The sequence below is a fragment of the Xyrauchen texanus genome, chromosome 19 (assembly GCF_025860055.1).
Source record: "Xyrauchen texanus isolate HMW12.3.18 chromosome 19, RBS_HiC_50CHRs, whole genome shotgun sequence".
NCBI classification, from domain to species: domain Eukaryota; kingdom Metazoa; phylum Chordata; class Actinopteri; order Cypriniformes; family Catostomidae; genus Xyrauchen; species Xyrauchen texanus.
In genome coordinates, this window is record NC_068294.1 from 2,195,317 (window position 1) to 2,219,693 (window position 24,377).

The following is a 24,377-nucleotide window of genomic DNA, read 5'->3' on the forward strand; positions in this document are numbered from 1 at the left end:
GTTCATTCTCTATTGCATAAATATTGTACTTTGTTAGTTGGCTGATGAAGGCTTTTCTTGGCAATTAATTGATAGTCTATGTATTCCATTTTAAGAGTGTAGTAAATCATTAGACCAAGGTGATGCAGGCAGAGATAAGTGAGGTGCATCACAGTTCAACTGGCTGGTCATTTCGATGAGGTCTATCTTAAGTCCAAGGTTCAGGCAATGGCACATGAAGTATTCCATGTCTTATGAATTCAATCATAATAGACTGAAGTGATGTGTGTCTGGCACCGGATGCAATTTAGTTGTCATCACTCAGAGACATGTAGCAGTGGAATCCAACACGAAGCAGGAACAGAGCTGGATATGGCCGGGTTGAGAATTTGAATATAAATATGAAATTTTTGTGGATTTTGATATTCTAAGAACTATTAACAGACCAGAATTTTGCAATCTTAATGAACGTAATGGAATATAGTGTGGTATAAGGTCACTTAAGTACTGCAGAGCTAGATCATTCAAAGCTTTATATGTAGTTGACAAAATTATACAATTAATATGAAATTTAACAGGTATCCAATGTAACAATAATAAAATGGGGCTAATGTGATCATATATCTTGGTTCTAGTCAGCACTTTGACTCCATTTTGTACCAGTTGAAGTTTATTTACTGAACTTGCTGGACATCCTCCCAGTAATGAATTACAGTAATCAAGTTTTGAGGATATGAATGCATGAATTAGTCTTCTGGCATCAGAAACGGAGCATTTTAAATCGTTCTATAATTAGCCAATTCTCCAGGATCAAACTGTGGCTTCTTAAGCAATTTGGTAACTGCCATTTTAAAGTTTATTGGGACATGTCCTAGAGATAGAAGAGGTTCTGGGATTACAGGGAATACCTCTTAAGAGCTTAGTTGGTATTGGATCTAACATACATTTTATGGCTTTTGGTTTTTTCGATATGTTTTGTTAGCACTTCTTGACCTATGACAGCGAAGGATTGAAGTTGCTCAAAATTATGAGACTCTGTTTTCTGAGGTAGTATGACAGACATGTGCATAATACCAATTTGATTTCTGATGATCAATTTTGTTAGTAAATAAATTCATTAAGTCATTACTATTGTGCTGCGATGGAATATCTGGTTCAGGCAAGGCTTTATTCCTAACCAATTCAGCCACTGTACTGCATAATCACTAGGATCGTTGTGGTTATTTTCTGTGAGTTTGTTAAAATATGCTAACCTTGCAGCTTTTAGTGCCTATCTGTGACTACAGACACTATTCTTCCATGCACTGCGAAATACCTCCTAATTTTGTATTCTTCCACTTGCGCTCCATTTTCTATGCTGCTCTCGCGAACATGAGTGTGATCATTGTACCATGGTGCAGGGCTTTTTTTCTTTACATTTCTCAAGAGTGCTAGGTGTTTTCTGTTATTACTTCATTTTCTTCTAGACTTTTTTTTGCTTGCAAAGTATGATAAATCTAGAAGTTTGTTAGTGAAGCTATCTTAAGTGGTCGAAAGAATAGTTCTACCTGAATGATTGCATGGTGTAGATTGAGTAACATTAGCTAAACTCCGCATACAAGAGATGAGGTAATGATCTGAGATATCATCGCCCTGCAGCAGAATTTCTATAGTATCAACATCAACTCCATGTAACAGAATTAAATCTAGCGTATGATTATGCCAATAAATTGGTCCTGTCACATTTTGTCTGACTCCAAGAGAGTTGATAATATCGATAAATGCTAATCCCAGTGTGTAATTTTCATTATTTATGTGAATGTTGAAGTCACCAACAATTACTGCTCGGTCCACAGTAACTACTAGATCTAATTAGCAAATTCATCAAGAAAATCAGAATACGGACCAGGTGTTCTAAATACTGTAGCAAGGGCAAAAGATAACAGATTTTTATTTATATCTGATGGTCACATTAAGCATTGTTATTTCAAAAACTGAAACGATCCTGTACTATCCTGAAATTTGCAGCTACACTTCATCCTCGACTGTTCAAACAAGACTCATGTTTATATCAATTACCTTGGGGAGTAGATTCAGGGTTTGTGTTTGGTAGTTCAGGGAACAGACACAGTCTCTGTGATATCTAGGTGATACAGTGTCTGTGTTGTAGATTATGTGATGATCTGTCAGACTTGCATTAAAAGATGCTCACACACAATGCACTTCAAAACTGATGTTTGTTTACTGTGTTGCTCTGCTCAACAATGGGATGCATTTGTTTTCCCACATTTTCCATATATACATTGTATCACCAACACTAATAATGTTCAGAACATTCCAGAAGCTACTCTTGATAAAGATTACTCACAAGCTTCGGTAACCTACAATGTATGCAAACTGGCCTTCAAATATTACTGAAATACTAGTGATATGCCGTCCTGGATGCTGTTCACTCCAAGAACACAATTCAGAGACTGTTAGAAAAGCACTTCAAGTTCGTGTCCACTGACATGACCGAATGCATCCTCATTGTCTTCTGCACGTTAAATCCCGTGGCTGTCTGAAACCAACCAAACGAGCTGCAAGAGGACTGGGAACTGCCTGCAGCTACAGATAGCCCAGGCTAAGTGACCGTAAATATGTTCAGACATTTGTTAACTTTTACCTACGTCACAGCTTCACGCGTGCCTATCTGTTGTGGCACACTTTTAATAAAAATGTGCTTACAAGGAGATAACGTTATGGTTGATGTATATTTCCTCCAATCTGATCTGCTCATCATTTTCCCTTCAGGTGTGAAATTACTACACGTTTATCATGGCAACCTAAAGGATCTCCGGCATTTAGTTATTAGGTTTGGGGGTAGAATGATGTCACGACTAGTCGAATTCGACTTCACTAATGAACGTTTTGTAAAAAGGGTTGGCACTCCTAAGACCATGTAATATTTACTTTTTATGTCATTTTTACATAAATGGGGAAAACCGTTCTTTCTGACTAGGGACATAATGGTTCCCAGTAAAAGAAATTAACCATACAGTTTGCCACCCACAGTTCGGTAAGCATGTGCACCATTAAAAACAAAAAAACACAAAAAAAACATAATGGTAAAACTATGGTTCCCGTAGTAAATCCATGGTGATTTTTGTTTGAGGACAAACATATTGAAGTGTTTGGTAACAAATGGTGTATTCTTACTTTTGGGTTTAGCATTAGTATTTTCTTTTTTGAATATAGCAAGTACCGAACCATACCCTAAAGTGTCCCTTTTTAAGACATTTTAACTGTTACACCCTTATTATTGCCATGATATCTCTTCGTTAGGGACGTGACTTTTGTGAAAGCAGCACTTTCATTTTTGCGTGAATAATTATTTTAAGATCAATAATAATAATATAATTTTTATTATTTTAAGATCAAACATTGCTCTGTTTTTTTAATCAGTTTATTTTACTACATAACAATCTACCCATGTCAGTTTGGAACTCTGAAATTGGAAAACAGGCAATGAAATTGGAAAACGGGCAATGAAAAAAGTGACCTCACAATGATAACTAATTTAAACTAATACAGGGTAGCAAGTTATCTTTTTGATTGAAAAATTATATTAAAGGGATAGTTCACCCAAAAATGAAAATCCTTTCATCTACTCACCCACATGCCATCCCAGATGTGTATGACTTTGTTCTGTTGAACACAAACTAAGCTTTTTGATGATTTTGAGAAGAATATCTATGTAGGTCAATAGAATACAACTGAATGGTGACCAGAACTCTTATACTTTTATCTCCTTTTTGGAGCTTTTAAAGTAATCCATAAGACTCCACTGGTTTAATCAATGTATTTGAAGTGAACCAGTTGGTTTTGTGTAAGAACACCCCAAAATGTAATTCCTTTTTCACTTTACATCTTGTCATGGTAATCTCTAGGCACAGTCATGATTTCAAGCTCGATTACACTTTGTAGTGCTTAACGAAAAAATGGTTAACTTCCTGTTGGGCAGACATAATGGCTATAATTATGAAAGTTGTCTGGCTTAACTATTTACGAGATCATTTTGGTGACTGTAGGTGAAAATAGGGGTGCTACAGAGGCCGTCTTACCCTTTTAGAGGGGGGACTAACGAGCCCCCCCATACGCCCGTTCATAAACCTTTGCCCAGTCCTAATGGCCGTAAACTCTGTGTTTGCAAAATTTCATGATATTTTCATGTGCCTCGACACCCAAATATAGGAAGGAATAATAACAATTAATGTTGCCTTGGCAATTTTACCTCAGCAGTGGCTTGACATTATTATAAAGAATTTTGAAGCAGTTAATTTAAACATAAGAGGGCTAACAAAGTCTGTTTAAAGTGTTACACATCCTGCTTCCAGTTGGTGGCGCTATGACCGTGACTATTGTACAATTTTGCAAAGTGCCTCAAAAACACTAAAATAGAGGAAGAAAGGAATAATAACAATTAATGTGTTGCCATGTGACCTACCAATATTAGGCAGGTGGGTTTAATGTTGTGGCTGATCTGTGTTAAATAAATTAGATTCAGACATGTCAGTCAACCACTAGTCTTTATGATTCAGCAAAATTTAAAAATCGACTGTTGCTTAAAACAATCTTATTTTGTATTTTAGTTGATGTGGAACACTCTCATGTGCGATTCCTGGGTAATCTGGTGCTGAATCTGTGGGACTGCGGTGGGTGAGTTTCTTCGTATGTAGCCCATTGCAGCCAGGAAGGTTCCATGATTTGTGTCTGTTAGACGTACAAAACCCGTACCTTTTTGAGCCTCTAAGTCTGATTTAGCCTGTCCGATACAAACGGGACACTTTTTGTACACTGGTCCTTTTTGAAGGGTACTCTTCTGTAAAGATATGCTTTTTTTTTTTTTTTTTTTAAATGTCTTTGCTCACAAATTTAAAATGTTTTGTTGTTGCTTCATCTTAAAGCAATGGTTCACCCAAATGGTGACTGAGGCTAACATACTGTTCAACATCTCTTTTTGTTCTCCATGGAAGAAGATCATATGGGATTGGAATATCATGATAAATGTTGTGCATAGTTGTTGGGGGGTGGTGTTGAATACTTGGTTCCTTTTAATTAACTGTCCCTTTACATGTGACTTGTGTTTGCACAGTCAGGACACTTTCATGGAAAACTACTTCACGAGTCAAAGAGACAATATCTTCCGTAATGTGGAAGTGTTGATTTACGTGTTTGACGTGGAGAGTCGAGAGCTGGAGAAGGACATGCATTACTACCAGTCGTGTCTGGAAGCCATTCTGCAGAACTCACCCGATGCCAAGATATTCTGCCTGGTGCACAAGATGGATTTGGTTCAGGAGGATCAGAGAGATCTGGTGAGATACAGGCTTGAATTTCCTTTTAGTCTTTCTTTAAGCTCTAATGGGTGAATCTCACAAAACATGTCAGGAACATTACCAGTTGAATAAACATAGCCATTAACTTAATTAATTTTCCTTCTTGGGTTAATTACTTATCTCATTATTTACTCACCCTCATGCCATCCCAGATGTGTATGACTTTCTTCTGCTGAACACAAAGGTTTATAGAAGAATATTTCAGCTCTGTGGGTCCATACAATGCAAGTGAATGGGTACCAACATTTTTAAGCTTCAAAAGCACATAAGGCAGCATAAAGGCAGTCCCAAATGACTTCATTGGTTAAATCCATATCTTTAGATGTGATATGAAAGGTGTGGGTGAGAAACGGATCAATAAAGTCCTTTTTTCTAAAACTCTACATTTTCATTTTCGTGTTGTTGTTTTTGTTTTTGGAGGTTCACATTCTTTGTGCATATTGCCACCTACTGGCAGGAAGTAGAATTTATGGTAAAAACTGACTTAAATATTGACTTTTTACAAGCCGTTGTGTTATCCTGTTAATGATTAGACGCACATTGAAAAGACTCTATTTGCTTCATCTAAACAGAACAGCCTCCCCAAATACACTTGAAATACACAGCTACCTCATGTTTGAAGCGTGGCCGGTCAACAAATATAACTGCTTCGGTGCGATTTATGGAGTAGACTGTGGCCCATTCTGACATATGATTTCCATCTTATGTCAATTATCTTATACACCGAGAAGTGATTGAATCTAGGCTTGTTGCCCTCCCTCGTAAAAAGCTTGTTTGGGGCTAGCACAACAATGTGAGCAATGAAACCTTCAAGTTCTCTAGCATATATGGGCCCAATGATGTAGCTGGTTTCCATTAGTCAACATTTCTGATAACCAACTGACATATACAGTATAATTAGTTTCTCTCTGGGGTTAGCTGCCCCCACCCTTGTGACAGCCCTAGCCATCTTAACAATGTTTGAATTATAGGAAGAGGAGACATGGATGAGCCAATATATTCTGAGGATTTTCAGGCAGTTATTTACTTTATACATTAAAATCAGAGAGAGTAGATAAACAGTCGTCTGCATCAATCATGCCACTTTTCTTTTACCAACTAGTCTGCACAAATAACTTTATTTGTTTAGTAATTAATCCATCCATTTATATAGACTATGGATGATTATAGATCTATTTTATACATATTATTAGACTCTTATTAAAATAAATAAAACCTATCCTGATATTAAAGTTTTAGCAAAAATATTTAAAGTGTGTTTAAATTGTATCAGCTGTAATTTCACATTTGTCCTGCAGGTGTCTGCATAAATCTGTGTTTACGATTTTCTTAGCACTGTATGATTACTCCAGAGCAGTCGTGAATCTACAAGCATTTTCAAGTACTAAAGTTACAATGCTTTTGGGAAACATGCCGTAAAACTAAGATGAATTGTAAGATGGATTCTGCAATCTCCTGTACTTAGGCTTACGATGCTTTTGGAAACAAGACCCAGAGCGCTTAGACTTTGTCAGTTTGAAACAGTCTGGCCATTCTCTGTTGACCTCTCTCATCAACATGGTGTTTCCATCCACAGAACTGCTGCTCACAGAAGGGTGCCAAAAACAAAAAGCATCCAGAGTAAATTCTAGACACATGTGTTTGAAAATCCCAGGAGATCTGTTACAGAAATACTCAAACCAGCCCATCTGCCACCAACAGTCATCCATGTGATTATCTAATCAGCCAATCGTGTGGCTGCAGAGCATATAATCATTCAGATACAGGTCAGGAGCTTCAGTTAATGTTCACATCAACCATCAGACTGGGGGAAAAATGTGTTCTCATTGATTTGGACCGTGGCATGATTTTTGGCGCCAGATGTGCTGGTTTGAGTATTTCTGTAACTGCTGTTCTCCAGATTTTCATGCACAATATCACAATAATACATTCTCTAGAATTTATGGTGCCAAAAACATCCAGTGAGCAGCAGTTCTGTGGATGGAAAGGGAAAAAAAAAATTATATATATATTATTTGTTAATTCAACACAAAGGCTTGGGCACATTATCCCCTTGCATGGTGGAATTCTGCAGGCAAAATCTCAAGTGGAATCCACGTGATCAGGAATACTGCCTGATGGACTTCCAGTGGTGGAGAAATCTCCCTACACAAATTTTACATGAGGTTAAAGTTTGAACTTTGATGCAGAATTGACCAAAAGTTGCTTGGTTTTGCAGTGACCTGTGTGGGTGGTGGTGCTAACATTTACATTTTAATTTTTTTTTATTTAGCATATGCTTTTATCCAAACGTGACTTACAAAATGATGGATACAACACAAGTGACACTGTATGCTGACAATGGATGAGGAGTCCATATTAATATTGCAGTTAACTTTGTTAATTATTATTCATTATCTCCTTTCTCTCTGATTTGTGTAGATATTTAAAGAGCGTGAGGAGGATTTGAAGAGATTGTCCCGGCCCCTTGCCTGTACCTGCTTCAGGACATCTATTTGGGATGAAACGCTGTATAAAGTAAGAACATTTCCAACAGCTCAACTTTAACAAATTTTTAGAAGGTGTGTTGATGTTATTTATGTGTACATGTCTGCAGGCTTGGTCCAGTATCGTGTATCAGCTGATTCCTAATGTACAGCAGCTCGAGTGTAACCTGCGCAACTTTGCTCAGATTATTGAAGCTGATGAAGTATTACTGTTTGAAAGAGCCACTTTCCTGGTTAGTAACAAATTCAAACACAATGCTCACACACACAGCCTAGATATATTTAAATGGCTTATGGTTAACTTTCCAAAATTTGGGGAAACAATCGTTTTATGGTACATCATGTTTGGGATTTCAATTCATAAACATTTAGCATTCCATATTGCAGCAGCTTTGATGAAAGCTATATGAACTATATGCATAAAATCAGCATTTGCTTAGGCTAACCCTAACTGACTGTTACTATTGCTAATATTAGTATACCTCTTCTATGATGAACAATTTTTCAATTTCGGAGTTCAGTCATTTTGATATTTTTTTTTTTTCTGAGGCATATAGTAAAAACCGAAATGTATAAGTGGTGTAACTGCCTGAAGAATACAAATAAATGTGTAAACGTTTTGCAGAAAATGTAAGTGGGGCTTGCTGTGGCAAACTTGCCGCCGCAATGTCTCATCAAGGGCCTCAATGCACTAGCCCACGTAAAAGCCGCCCAACCCATGTGACATTCTGATCCGGAGATGATCTTACTGATTACTTTTCAATGTTTAAGGAATAGTTTACCCAAAATGAACATTCTCTCATCATTTCCTCATGCCATTCTAGATGTGTATGACTTTCATCTGCAGAACACAAATGATGATTTTTAGAAGAATATCCCAGCTCTGTTGGTCCATACAATGCAAGTGAATGGTGACCAAAACATTAAAGCTGCAAAAGCACATAAAGGTAATCCATAAGACTCCAGTGGTTAAATCTATATATTCGGAAGCGATATGATGGGTGTGGGTGAGAAACAGATAAATATTTAAGTAATTTTTTACCATCAGTTTCCACTTTCAAATTCTTCTTTTGTGTTTGGTGATTCACATTCTTTGTGCATATCGCCACCTGCTGGTTATGGAGGATATTTTATGGCAAAAAAGGACTTGAATATTGATCTGTTTCAATCATATCACTTCTGAATATATATATATATATAACCACAAGTCTTAGGGACTACTTTTATGCTGCATTGATGTGCATTTTGGAGCTTCCAAATTTTAGTTCCCATTCATTTGCATTGCATGGACCTATCTATTTATTTATTTTACCTTGAAAAATACATTTGAAAACTTCTGAAATTAATGATTAAGTTATGTTTACTCCAGTAATTGAATTCCTTATACTTGATTATTACAGAACTTGACATTTTCGTTAAATCAAGTTTTTTGTTGAAAATGCGATGAAAGTTTTTCAAACATTTATGAAACCAACATGGACACAAAGATTAAATTTCTATGCATGACTTGTTTTAAACTAGATTATTTTTTCTTTTTATCACCTTGGATAATCTAACTAACAATGCCCTGGCAACCACCCAGTATATGAAGTGGACTACAAGTTGTTTAGCCAGACCTTTTAGTAAAAATACAGAATATCTGCTCCATATTGCAGCTTATTCTGGCTAAGAACCACCCATTTAGACAACAAGAGCTGACTGCCATGTAAAGGAAATTGGGGCTGGCATCTACAGCTGAAACATGAACAGTAGTTCTGCTGTGATTCACTGAATGAACTTCTCTCTGCATGTTTGTTCAGGTGATTTCTCATTATCAGTGTAAGGAACAGCGAGATGCTCATCGCTTTGAGAAGATCAGTAACATCATCAAACAGTTCAAGCTCAGCTGCAGGTCAGTCACTTGTCAGTTTTGACTTGTTTGAGGTGCTAAAGCGGCATGCTAATTTTTGTTTTTGATCCCACAGTAAGTTAGCTGCCTCATTCCAGAGCATGGAAGTACGCAACTCGAATTTTGCAGCTTTTATCGACGTGTTCACGTCCAACACATACGTCATGGTTATCATGTCTGACCCGTCAATACGTAAGGATCAGCCTGTTTTCAGTTCATGTGTGGCATAAAAACTTCTTACCATTTTTTCATTTCTAGGCCTAGCAATGGAGTACATATGGGTGAATCTCATGAATAAATGTCTGGGTCATATTTCAACCCAAAGTCAAAAGAATAAAATAAAAATATTTTGCATGAAGAAAATGAAGACAATTTATAGGAACATTAGGATCTTTTTTGCATAACAGTATTTTTTTAATTGTCATAATGCAGCAAAGAAAATCTTAATAGTCCTTAAAATAGGCTTCATTTGTAAAAAAAAAAAAAGAAATATGTCCTAAGGGTAAAAATTTCATGAAAACGTTTGTGTTAAATTATTTAATGTTTAAATACTTTGTCCTTGAATTTTTATATTCAATTGTGAAATTAGTTTTGTGGTTTGGCCCTGAAATGATCACAGAGTAAAATATTTTGTGGTAGAATTCACTGTCCCACTATCTTACTCTCTCCAGCATCTGCTGCCACCCTCATCAACATTCGGAACGCCAGGAGACATTTTGAAAAGCTGGAGCGAGTAGATGGACCCAAACACAGTCTGCACATGCGCATGCGCTAGACATACACATGCAGCAGAGAACGTGAGTGGATGCAATGTGCACTCCTAAATCTGTTTCACATACATGCCACCCAAGATACTGAAATGAAAACTGTAACTATATTCCACGTTATACAATACTAGTAATAATGAATGAGTACCTGCTCATTCTTTATTATTACTTTTTTCCACATAACACAAGTATGAACTTTGCCGAACTTTGTATTAATCCAAGATGTGTGCTCTGTAGTACACACAGATGGATAATCAGATATTTCCTAAAATAAATAGATATTTACTTTTTTTATAATTCAGTTATCTGTTCTTTAATATCGGGCTAATGTTAGATATATAACAAAACAAAGATTAACTCGTATGATGGAAGACACATTTTGCAAAATGTAGTTACATTAATTAACCTCTTCCCAATCCTGTAAAATTAGCCTAAAACGCCTAATCAAGGCATACCCAAAGTAAATTTAAAGCTGTTCTTGAACCGTTTGGAGTACATGCATGGTTTTGGTCACATTTGAAAGGGGACACTCTGAAGTTTTTTCACAGAATTACTGTAAGTGCTACTGATTCTGAGTAATAGAAGTTTGAACACAATGAAATAGAAGTTTTCATATTCCATATCCAGATCCACTATTAGTTTTGCTGACACAGAGTAACTGATGCATAAACACATTAGAGTGCCTTTTCCCTTCTTGAAACTAAATGTTGTGCATATAAAAGAGTCAAAACTAGTGCTATGGTGGACAATTTGTTTATATAAAAAATACACAACAAACTATTTACATGAATTTTTACACAAAGTATTTACAAACCATTATAAAATTGTACATGTTTCTAGCAACATGCCAGTCATTGTAGCAGTCACATTTGTGTACAAAGCACAAAGGCACATCACAGGAGGAGTACTTCACTGGTGTCTTTGCATGACACTGCCTGCACTTCAGACGACCAGCGGTGCAAGATTTGGTGATGTGCAACGGCCTGTGATGTGCTCTTCGTGGAGCAGGAGATACGGGTCTGGCTGTGGAGTGAGACCCCAACTCTGCCAGCTCCTCAGCAAGGGTCTCTCTGAAAGCCTTCTGGTTCATGGGGCTCCTCTCTTGATGAGGTGCTGTCCTGCTGCTCCACTTTATGTGGCCGCTTGCTGAGTGGGGGAGAATAAATAAATGTAATTTACAAAGCTAGACACAACTTTTCCATCTTTTCTGTATTATATATATATATATATATATATATATGTTTTTCTTTTCGAGTGTGTAAATATGCATTATTGTATGTATATTTACTGTAAATACTGTATACTTTGCCAATGTACTATGGAACAAAGAGATGGGCCTACACCTCCCCCCATCAATTCAGCATTGTAACAAATAGATGGGCCTACACCTCCCCGCATTGTAACAAATAGACTCTCAAACACAACATATATTCTTATTTTCAACTTATATTTATTTATTTATATATATATATATTTTACAGTAAATATACAAAACATCTATATAGCATGTCAATAGATCTGAAACAAACAATGAACGAAAACCTCACACACGCACATACAAATACAAAAAACACGCACAAACGGTTCAAACACACGACAAAGGGTAATTACAAAATGTGTTCATTATTCAAACTAAAGCTTATTTATGCGGAATATACAGTAATATATGTTATAAAACACAAGAAAACACTTACTTGTCCAGAGCCATGTCTCATCTCTCCATATTTCCTCTGCATCCAAATCATCCGTATTGTTTTCAGAAATTTCATCTCCAAACTCAGAATTTTGACAATGAATGCCTTCTTATATCACATCCTGAGGTGAAAATCCTGTTTTTCGTGTCCGTTTCACGATATTTAAATCGACAAATGTGTAAACAGTTCCAAAACAGCTCTCCAATATTTTTACGCACAGACGCACGACACACTCGGTAATGCCAAGCAATTTTGCGCACACACATTACAGAACCATGCGCTAATCTTCACACTAAAGCTGCATATCACTGTTTTCAGAATTTCATTGGCTATACGATGCGTCAGTCATTTCCACTCTTCGATGTAATTGGTTTGATCAGTAAACAAAGGAAAGTGGGTATGCCCTTACATTCGACACAGACTGTGGTTGGGTATTGAAGGCTTTGGATAGGACATGGAAGCTCCTATTGGGTCAAATGAGGTGTCAATCGAAAGGTCAGAGTGCGTGCTTCCATTTTGATACCGGATATAGGAAATGTTTACATCTGAACTGAAGTTATTATCGATAATATGTGAAAGATTAGGCACAGCTGCCAGGTGCTTTGAAATGATGCAACAAGAGTCTGTGGATATTTATTGATGTAATAATGTGATTTGGACTAAACATTTTACTTGATTTGATCGTTTGGACATTTGACAATGAAACAACACCGTTTTTGTCGGGAAGTTATGGCTCAGTGGACTACTATGAGGCTTCATAGGTGAGTTGCCTAAATTTTGTTTTTGGTTGTTTATATGTTGGTGGTCTGACAAAGATATAGATTGTACCTGCTGTTGTGATTGTATCATAAAAAGGTTTACATCGTTCGAATCACGAGTATCTCAGCTTTCCAAATATATGTATTATGTTTACTTTTTTTTTTTTTTTTTTTTTGGAGTTTTATCTTTCAAAAACAAACCTCTGAAACACACCGTGGGTCGAGTTCGGCACGTCGGACCGGGAAAGCGTTAAAGAGCCTTGGACAAGTGTGTATTGCCAATACAGCTGGTTAATTAGTGGTGCTTGCCAAAGGCAAGGCATCACTATTGTTATTCGCCATACTTATTATTATTAGTGGTGCTTGCCAAAGGCAAGGCATCACTATTGTTATTCGCCATACTTATTATTAGTGGTGCTTGCCAAAGGCACACAAAAGTTCGGCGCGTAACTTGTCCCGCAGCTTTTGTCACACACCCCTGAGTGAGGCGTCAAATCATGCGGCCTATTGAGGAGAGGTGTGCTATGACTTTTATAAGCGATCGGGGGTACGGTATTTGCCCCAGGGGCAAAAAAGCAGCCGAAAAAATCCCATAGACTTAACATTGCGACAAGATTTGACGAGTCACAGCTCCGAGCGAGAATTTCGCAGAAACGTGTAATTTGCCACATTTGAAGAGGCTGCCAGGCTCTGTAAGAGCATACCTCAAAATGGTGTCAAAGTTCTACCCCTGGGGGGCAGGAGCTGCCCAAAGTTGCCCCATTGACTTACAATGGTGTAGGACGGCCCATGAAATGAAATTGCATAGGGATTTTGTATTGAACATAGCTCTGGATCACAGTGTCATAGACACAAGGGGGTGGGCTCATTTTACTCAGACGACCAATCAGTCTCTCAGGATCATTGCGAAGCTATCAAGCCACGCCCTAGCAACCATTTAGAGCACCTTAGCAACAAGTCCCATATACTTCTAATGAAAGACATCAAAGGGATATCTCCGGATAGAAGTGTCATAGAAACACAAGGGTGGTCTCATTTGACTCGGGACAGCAAACAGCCAATCATGAATCACCTCAACACTTCCTAGCCCCTCCCTAGCAACCATTGTCGCGCACCTTAGCAACCAAAATCCATAGAGGGATATCTTCCATTCTGAATGTCACAGAGGCATGGGAGTTGGTTTATATCATTCATACTGACAAGCAGCCTTTGGAGTTTCATGATTGGCAGCTGCCAAGCCACTCCCTAGCAACCAAACAGAGTACCCTAGCAACCATTTTGCAAGACCTATATCACTGCTTCAGAACATCGTATAGAGATGGGGGTTCGTTTATATCATTCACACTGACAAGCAGCCTTTGTAGTTTCATGATTGGCAGTTGCCAAGCCAATCCCTAGCAACTAAACAGAGTACCCTAGCAACTGTTTAGCAATAACTATCTCTGCAACAGAAAATCAGAGAGACTTCTGGGTTGATTTATTTCAAACAGGATGGCAAGGAGACTTGATTAGAATCACTATGTTAACTTCCTAGCAACAAGGAGGGGTTACCCTAGCAACCAAGTAACAAATCACATATCTCTGCATCAGAACATCGTAGAGACTTCCGGATTGACTGATTTTACTCACGATAGCAAGGAGTTTTGAAAAGTATGACCCTGTTACCTCCCTAGCAACCAGATGTGGTTACCCTAGCAACAGAGTAACAAATCACATATCTCTGCACCTGAAAATCGTACAGACTTCTGGGTTGATTAATTACAATCAGGATGGCAAGGTGACTTGATTAGTATCACTGTGGTAACTTCCTAGCAACCAGATGGGGGTACCCTAGCAACCGGGTAACAAATCACATATCTCTGCACCAGAAAATCGTACAGACTTCTGGGTTGATTTATTTCAATCAGGATGGCAAGGAGACTTGATTAGTATCACTATGGTAACTGCCTAGCAACCAGATGGGGTTACCCTAGCAACCAAGTAACAAATCACATATCTCTGCACCAGAAAATAGTACAGACTTCTGGGTTGATTTATTTCACTCAGGATGGCAAGGAGACTTGATTAGTATCACTATGGTAACTGCCTAGCAACCAGATGGGGTTACCCTAGCAACCGAGTAACAAATCACATATCTCAGCAGTTTTAAAATGCTATTTGACGAGTTTTGCCATGGAAAGCACCACTCAAATTTTCTTCAGGAAATGTACCTATCTAGTTAGTGGTGCTTGGAAAGCATCACTATTGTAATCTCACATACTACTTATTATTAGTGGCGCTTGCAAAGCATCACTATTGTAATCTCACATACTTATTAGTGCTGCTTGCAAAGCATCACTATTGTAATCTCACATACTTATTATTTTTATTATTAGTGGTGCTTGCAAAGCATCACTATTGTAATCTCACATACTTATTTTTATTAGTGGTGCTTGCAAAGCATCACTATTGTAATCTCACATACTTCTTATTATTAGTGGTGCTTGCAAAGCATCATTATTGTAATCTCATATACTTATTATTAGTGGTGCTTGCAAAGCATCACTATTGTAATCTCACATACTTATTTTTCTTATTATTATTATTAGTGGTGCTTGCCAAAGGCAAGGCATCACTATTGTTATTCGCCATACTTATTATTAGTGGTGCTTGCAAAGCATCACTATTGTAATCTCACATACTTATTAGTGGTGCTTGCAAAGCATCACTATTGTAATCTCACATACTTATTAGTGGTGCTTGCAAAGCATCACTATTGTAATCTCACATACTTATTATACTTTTTATTAGTGGTGCTTGCAAAGCATCACTATTGTAATCTCACATACTTATTATTATACTTTTTATTTTTATTTTTATTTTTATTTTTATATCTCTTAACAAAACTTCGGCACCTAACTCGTCCCGCACCGTTTGGCGTAGACCCACGAATGAGGTGTCAAATCGAACGGCCTATTGAGGACACATGTGCTATGACTTTTATAAGCGATCGGGGTACGGTATTTGCCCCAGGGGCAAAAAAGCGGCCGAAAAATCCCATAGACTTAACATTGAGACAAACTTTGACGCGTCACAGCTCCAAGCGAGGATTTCAGTAGAAACGTGTGATTTGCCACATTTGAAGAGTCTGGCAGGCTCTGTAAGAGCATACCTCAATATGGGGTAAAAGTTGCACCCCTGGGGGCAGGAGCTGCCCAAAAATGCCCCAATTGACTTATAATGGTGTAGGACGGCCCATGAAATGAAAAGGCATAGGGATTTGTATTGAACATAGCTCTGGATCACAGTGTCATAGAGACGAGGGGGTGGGCTCATTTTACTCAGACAACCAATCAGTCTCTCTGGATCATTGTGAAGCTATCAAGCCACGCCCTAGCAACCATTAAGAGCACCTTAGCAACAAGTCCCATCGACTTCTATTGAAAAAGATCAAAGGGATATCTCCGGATAGAAGTGTCATAGAAACACAAGGGTGGTCTCGTTTGACTCGGGACAGCAAACAGCCAATCATGCATCACTTCAACACTTCCTAGCCCCTCCCTAGCAACCATTGTCGAGCACCTTAACAACCAAAATCCATAGAGGGATATCTTCCATTCTGAATGTCACAGAGGCATGGGAGTTGGTTTATATCATTCATACTGACAAGCAGCCTTTGGAGATTCATGATTGGCAGCTGCCAAGCCACTCCCTAGCAACTACACAGAGTACCCTAGCAACCGTTTAGCAGTAACTATATCTCTGCACCAGAAAATCAGAGAGACTTCTGGGTTGATTTATTTCAATCAGGATGGCAAGGAGACTTGATAAGTATCACTATGTTAACTGCCTAGCAACCAGATGGGGTTACCCTAGCAACCGAGTAACAAATCACATATCTCTGCATCAGAAAAACGTAGAGACTTCCGGGTTGACTTATTTCAATCAGGATGGCAAGGACACTTGATAAGTATCACTATGTTAACTTCCTAGCAACCAGATGGGGTTACCCTAGCAACCGAGTAACAAATCACATATCTCTGCATCAGAAAAACGTAGAGACTTCCGGGTTGACTTATTTCAATCAGGATGGCAAGGACACTTCATTAGTATCACTATGGTAACTGCCTAGCAACCACATGAGCTTACCCTAGCAACCGAGTAACAAATCACATATCTCTGCATCAGAAAAACGTACAGACTTCCGGGTTGACTTATTTCAATCAGGATGGCAAGGACACTTGATTAGTATCACTATGATTACTGCCTAGCAACCAGATGGGGTTACCCTAGCAACCGAGTAACAAATCACATATCTCTGCACCAGAAAATAGTACTGACTTCCGGGTTGATTTATTTCACTCAGGATGGCAAGGACACTTCATTACTATCACTATGGTAACTGCCTAGCAACCAGATGGGGTTACCCTAGCAACCGAGAAACAAATCACATATCTCGGCACCAGAAAAGAGTACAGACTTCCAGGTTGATTTATTTCAACCAGGATGGCAAGGACACTTCATTAGTATCAATATGGTTACTGCCTAGCAACCACATGGGGTTACCCTAGCAACCGAGTAACAAATCACATATCTCTGCATCAGAAAAACGTAGATACTTCTGGGTTGACTTATTTCAATCAGGATGGCAAGGACACTTGATTACTATCACTATGGTAACTGCCTAGCAACCAGATGGGGTTACCCTAGCAACCGAGTAACAAATCACATATCTCTGCACCACAAAATAGTACTGACTTCCGGGTTGATTTATTTCACTCAGGATCGCAAGGACACTTGATTACTATCACTATGGTAACTGCCTAGCAACCAGATGGGGTTACCCTAGCAACCGAGAAACAAATCACATATCTCGGCACCAGAAAAGAGTACAGACTTCCGGGTTGATTTATTTCAACCAGGATGGCAAGGACACTTCATTAGTATCAATATGGTAACTGCCTAGCAACCAGATGGGGTTACCCTAGCAACCGAGTAACAAATCACATATCTCTGCACCAGAAAACACTACAGACTTCCGGGTTGACTTATTTCACTCAGGATGGAAAGGAGCCATGTATTGTATTACCTTGGTAACTGCATAGCAACCACATGGGCTTACCCTAGCAACCGAGTAAAAAATCACATATTTCTGCACCAGAAAATCGTACAGACTTCTGGGCTGATTTATTTATGACCATAATTTTTTTTCTTTTCCAGTTACAACATGCTGTTTGACGAGTTTTGCCACGGCAAGCACCACTCACATTTTCTTCAGGAAATGTACCTATCTAGTTATTTTTATTTTTATTTTTATATCTCCGTACAAAACTTCGGCACCTAACTCGTCCCGCACCGTTTGGCGTAGACCCACGAATGAGGTGTCAAATCGAACGGCCTATTGATGACACGTGTGCTATGACTTTTATAAGCGAATCGGGGTACGGTATTTGCCCCAGGGGCAAAAATGCGGCCGAAAAATCCCATAGACTTAACATTACGACAAACTTTGACGCGTCACAGCTCCGATCGAGGATTTCACAGAAACGTGTGATTTGCCACATTTGAAGAGGCTGGCAGGCTCTGTAAGAGCATACCTCAATATGGGGTAAAATTTGCACCCCTGGGGGGCAGGAGCTGCCCAAAAATGCCCCAATTGACTTATAATGGTGTAGGACGGCCCATGAAATGAAATGGCATAGGGATTTTGTATTCAACATAGCTCTGGATCACAGTGTCATAGAGACAAGGGGGCGGGCTCATTTTACTCAGACGACCAATCAGTCTCTCAGGATCATTGCGAAGCTATCAAGCCACGCCCTAGCAACCATTTAGAGCACCTTAGCAACAACTCCCATAGACTTCTATTGAAACAGATCAAAGGGATATCTCCGGATAGAAGTGTCATAGAAACACAAGGGTGGTCTCGTTTGACTCGGGGCAGCAAACAGCCAATCATGAATCACCTCAACACTTCCTAGCCCCTCCCTAGCAACCATTGTCGAGCACCTTAGCAACCATAATCCATAGAGGGATATCTTCCATTCTGAATGTCACAGAGGCATGGGAGTTGGTTTATATCATTCATACTGACAAGCAGCCTTTGGAGTTTCATGATTGGCAGCTGCCAAGCCACTCCCTAGCAACCGTTTAGCAATAACTATATCTCTGCACCAGAAAATCAGAGAGACTTCTGGGTTGATTTATTTCAATCAGGATGGCAAGGACACTTGATAAGTATCACTATGGTAACTGCCTAGCAACCACATGGGGTTACCCTAGCAACAGAGTAACAAATCACATATCTCTGCATCAGAAAAACGTAGAGACTTCCGGGTTGACTTGTTTCAATCAGGATGGCAAGGAGACTTGATTAGTATCACTATGGTAACTGCCTAGCAACCAGATGGGGTTACCCTAGCAACCGATTAACAAATCACATATCTCTGCATCAGAAAAACGTAGAGACTTCCGGGCTGACTTATTTCAATCAGGATGGCAAGGAGACTTCATTAGTATCACTATAGTAACTGCCTAGCAACCACATGGGGTTACCCTAGCAACCGAGTACCAAATCACATATCTCTGCACCAGAAACACGTATAGACTTCCGGGGTGACTTATTTCACCTAGGATGGAAAGGAGCCATGTATTGTATTACCTTGGTAACTGCATAGCAACCACATGGCCTTACCCTAGCAACCGAGTAACAAATCACATATTTCTGCACCAGAAAATCGTACAGACTTCTGGGTTGATTTATTTATGACCATAATTTTTGTTCAGGAAATGTACCTATCTAGTTCTGCTTCTTATTATTCCACACAAAGTTTGGCGCGCTACTCCTCCCGCAGCTTTTGTCACAGACCGCTGAGTGAGGTGTCAAATCGTGCGGCTCATTGAGGAGAGGTGTGCTATATCTTTCTAAGCGATCTGGTGTACGATGTTCGCACAGCGGACGAAAAAGCGGCCAAAAAAATCCCATTGACTTAACATTGCGGAATGTTCAGAAATTCAAATCCCAACTGACATTTTCACACACACAGACAAAAAGGGCCTGTCAGCCCTGCATCTCTCCCTCTCTCTCTCCCTCAGAGGATTTATATTATCAAGCAGCCAATAAGTAATGACCTAAAATCTTCATAGCCACAACCTAAAACATGTTAAAACATGCTAACATCGCCTAGCGAAGTGCTAAAACATGCTAAAAACGTGCTAGCATCATCTCTAGCACATGGTAGCACCGCCTAGCGAATTGCTAAACACGTGCTTGCATCATGCTAACACAAGCTAGCATCACCTAGCAAAGTGCTAAAACATGCTAAAAACATGCTAACATCATGCTAACACATGCTAGCATTGCCTAGCGAAGTGTTAAAACATGCTAAAAACGTGCTAACAACATGCTAGCATTGCCTAGCGAAGTGTTAAAACATGCTAAAAACGTGCTAGCATCATGCTAATACATGCTAGCATCGCCTAGCGAAGTGCAAAAACATGCAAAAAATGTGCTAGCATCATGCTAACACATGCTAGCATCGCCTAGCGAAGTGCTAAAACTGTGTTAGCATCATGCTAACATCGCCTAGCGAAGTGCTAAAACATGCTAAAAACGTGCTAGCATCATCTCTAGCACATGTTAGCACCGCCTAGCGAATTGCTAAAAACGTGCTTGCATCATGCTAACACAAGCTAGCATCACCTAGCAAAGTGCTAAAACATGCTAAAAACATGCTAACATCATGCTAACACATGCTAGCATTGCCTAGCGAAGTGTTAAAACATGCTAAAAACGTGCTAGCATCATGCTAATACATGCTAGCATCGCCTAGCGAAGTGCAAAAACATGCAAAAAATGTGCTAGCATCATGCTAACACATGCTAGCATCACCTAGCGAAGTGCTAAAACTGTGTTAGCATCATGCTAACATCGCCTAGCGAAGTGCTAAGACATGCTAAAACAGTGCTAACATCATGCTAACACATGCTAGTATACCCTAGCGAAGTGCTAACACATGAAAAATTCTATGACCATTATTTTAGTGCTTTGCAACAAGTTAGAAAATGCTATTTGATGAGTTTTGCCACGGCAAGCACCACTCACATTTTCTTCAGGAAATGTACCTATCTAGTTATAAATGCTAATGATGTTGATATTGTTTCAAAACTTGAAAGAAAACAATAATTAGAAATTGGTTGTGCATATTGGTTTTCTAAGGTGACCCAGAAGTGCACTGCACAACCAAAATAGCAAAGCAAATTAAAAAGCAGAAAACCCAATATAAACGCAGCAAAACATAAGCTGCAATACACAGGACAAAAAAAGAAAATTCATATTTTTGTAAATGCTGTATTTTAAGTCGTGTGGCAGAAATACAACCACCTCAATGGGAATCCGTGCAATCGTTAATTTTGCGCGACGGACTTTCGGTTGCAGATTTGGCATGGAGTTAATGTTTAGTTGCTTCGTAAGCAGCTTTACTGAATATTCACAATGGACAAGGATATCATTTGAGCGGTGAGTTTCTTTTCAACTTCACTCTGGCAGATTGAAGTGCTGCATTAAATAGAGGATGCTTGGCAATTGTTTATTTGCTGATTTCACATGCTCCTCATCCACCCATGCCATCTTTGCCCGCAGAATTTTACAGTGCAAAGGTATGTGTGATCGCACCTTAAAGGCCAAACGAGAATGTTCTGTGTGTTTTCTTGCCATGATCAAATTTTAATTCAATACAATGGATTCCTAACTAGCCATTCTCACCTGGAGTGAACAGGACTGGGCATCCGTGCACAGTTCACCCTAAGAGCACAATACCCAAAGGTAACCGCAAAAGATCTGCAGAAATCTCTTGAACTTGCTAATATCTCTGTTCATATGTGTCAACTATAAGAAAAATACTGAAAAAGATTGGTTTTCATGGGAGGACACTACATAGAAAACCACTGCTCTCCAAACAAAACATTTCTGCATGTCTCAAGATTGCAAAGCTTCTGGAATAATGTTCTGTGGAGAGATGGAACAAAATGTAAACTTTTTGGCAGAAATACTACTATATTTGGATGAAAAAAAAATCACCGCACAGCACATCAACACCAAAACCTCATCCCAACTGTGAGGCATGGTGGAGGAAGCATCATGGTTCGGGACTGGACAGCTTGCAGTCATTGAGAGAAATATGAATTCAGATTTGAATGGGTTGAATTAAATTGCATCAAGGGATTTTATAGGAGAATGTAGTGTTATGTCATCTTAAAGGTGTGTGTTTTTGGTCATTGTTTGTTGAATCACCCAAGCAAATATACAACAGAATGGCTAAAGTAAAGAAAATATTTGTTTTGGAATGTCCGAGTCCAGACTTTTAAGTCAAATGAGATGTTGCGGCATGACCTGAAGAGGGCTGTTCGTGCAAGAAATCCCTGAAATATTAATGGATTAAATTTTTGGAATGGTGTAAAATCCCTCTGGTGATATACAAGCCTGATCAACAGCTACAGTAAATGTCTGGTGAATGTTATTGCTGCTGAAGGAATAATGTTTCTACCAGTTATTAAATACAAGGGTTCACATACTTTTTCCAGCATGGACGGTGAATAATTTAATAAAGACAAACTAAATTTATTTGTCTGTCAACACTTTGTTTGTCTATTATTAGGACTAAGGTGAAGATCAGACCACATTTTATGAATAATTAATGCAGAAATGCAGATAATTCCAAGGGTTCACATGCGTTTTCTTGCTACTGTAAAAAAACAAAAACAAAAAACACCTTACATACTTTAAAATATATTTGGTTGTGGAACAAAACCAAAAATACCATAGCACAATAAAGGCACTCCTAGATTACATTTTAAGGAGTTAGATGGGCACTATGTTGGATAATACAGTTCTTGGCTGTCTGCTTCTACAGTAGATTTGAATATAATTACTGTTTCAAGACATTAAATTATGTATATAACAAAAAGATGTATTGATTATATGGGCTAGTTTTGTTCCCAAATGTAAAATTTCTGGCAAAATTCACTTTTGGTTGCATTTTTGACCATAGCCCAGGTTACTTGATTGGGGGGAGTTATGTAATGTTATTGTGCTACTGTTTGTAAGCTTTTAAATGTCAGCCACAACATTAAAACCACCTGCCTGATATTGTGTTGGTCCCCCCTCGTGCCACCAGAACAGTATTTCTGATGCTATTCTTTTCACCACAATTGTACGATGCTTTTGGGAAACGAGGCCCAGAGCGGTTAGACTTTGTCCGTTCCAACCAGTCTGGCCGTTCTCTGTTGACCTCTCTCATCAACAAACAGTTTCCATCTGCAGAACTGCTGCTCACTGGATGCTTTTTTTGTAAATTCTAGACTGTTGTGTTTGAAAATCGTTCGTGCGTGCCTGCGTGCGCACGCGCAAACACACAACAGTTAGTTCCGGCCCTCAAATCTGATTGGACGAGATGTTCCATGAGCACTGATTGTCTGACAGCATCAGCACTCTTACACTTCACTGTGTGTGTATCACTCCGCTTGTGTTCATGCCGTTCTAAACTAATGTGTAAGAGCAGTGCAGATCTGTTAGGAGTTACTGTATTTATTTTAGAAATTACATATGTTAGCCAGCAGGTGGTGGCAAAAGATAATTTTTGTGTGTAATATGAGCTAGTTGGTGACGTAAATGTAATCCATTAGGCATTGTTTACATAGAACAGCACTCCGTGATCGCTCGCTCGTAATCCACTACATTACTTAAGCTTGGACATCGTTTTAAAAGGCTTTAAATGAACAATTTCAGGATTAAGCCTTATCACAGCTGAGAGACACACCAGACTGTTACAGAACTCGAGGCGCTTAGCGAGTTTCCACATTTGATACACGGTTTAAAATGGCGGAAGACATAACTGTTTCATAAGAATGACTCTTGCGCGGCTACCACGAAATAGGGAGAAATAACCCTGCTTGGACACTATTTTTCCATGGAGAAAGCTTACCTTCAGAACGCTTGCAGCATCTCTGCTTTGGAGTGGCAACAGGTGATTTGCACGCGCTCGCTCGCTCGCTCACACACACACACACACATCCATCCTTGTTTATCCAATAACTTGTTAGAAACCGCACAACCCGTGATACTGTTTCTGAAGTGAACTTTTTGAATTACTAATGAAGCATTGGACGCATAATTTTTTAACCAGCAATAGCAGATTCTGATCCGTCGCGTAAGAAAGTAGTTCCATGCACAAATGCTTTTTATGAACGTACTCTGTTTTTCACATTTTTTAAAATGTACTTGTTCATTGAACTGTTGTATGTAAGCGATATCACACTCGCAATCATGCTATATGGCCCTACATCAGCACTGCTGTAATTACCTACGGCACACGGCCTGCGGCCGAATCACAGCAGTGCTGATGTAGGGCCATATCGCACATATGTATACACGCATATATAATCACATTCTCAGTGGGTCAGAAGTTTACA

The 24,377-nt window shown here is 38.9% G+C and overlaps 1 protein-coding gene across 1 annotated transcript in view; it reads left to right on the forward strand.

Annotated features, from left to right (window-relative positions):
- The window catches only part of LOC127659693 (ras-related GTP-binding protein A), a 43,552-nt gene that overhangs the window by 13,521 nt on the left and 5,654 nt on the right, over positions 1-24,377 (forward strand). The window contains exons 4-10 of the mRNA XM_052149627.1: positions 4,590-4,656; positions 5,093-5,315; positions 7,758-7,853; positions 7,933-8,055; positions 9,622-9,713; positions 9,787-9,902; positions 10,382-10,507. Of these exons, the coding sequence (XP_052005587.1) occupies positions 4,590-4,656; positions 5,093-5,315; positions 7,758-7,853; positions 7,933-8,055; positions 9,622-9,713; positions 9,787-9,902; positions 10,382-10,485 (821 nt within the window). The 3' untranslated portion in view covers positions 10,486-10,507. The remainder of the gene's footprint in view (positions 1-4,589; positions 4,657-5,092; positions 5,316-7,757; positions 7,854-7,932; positions 8,056-9,621; positions 9,714-9,786; positions 9,903-10,381; positions 10,508-24,377) is intronic.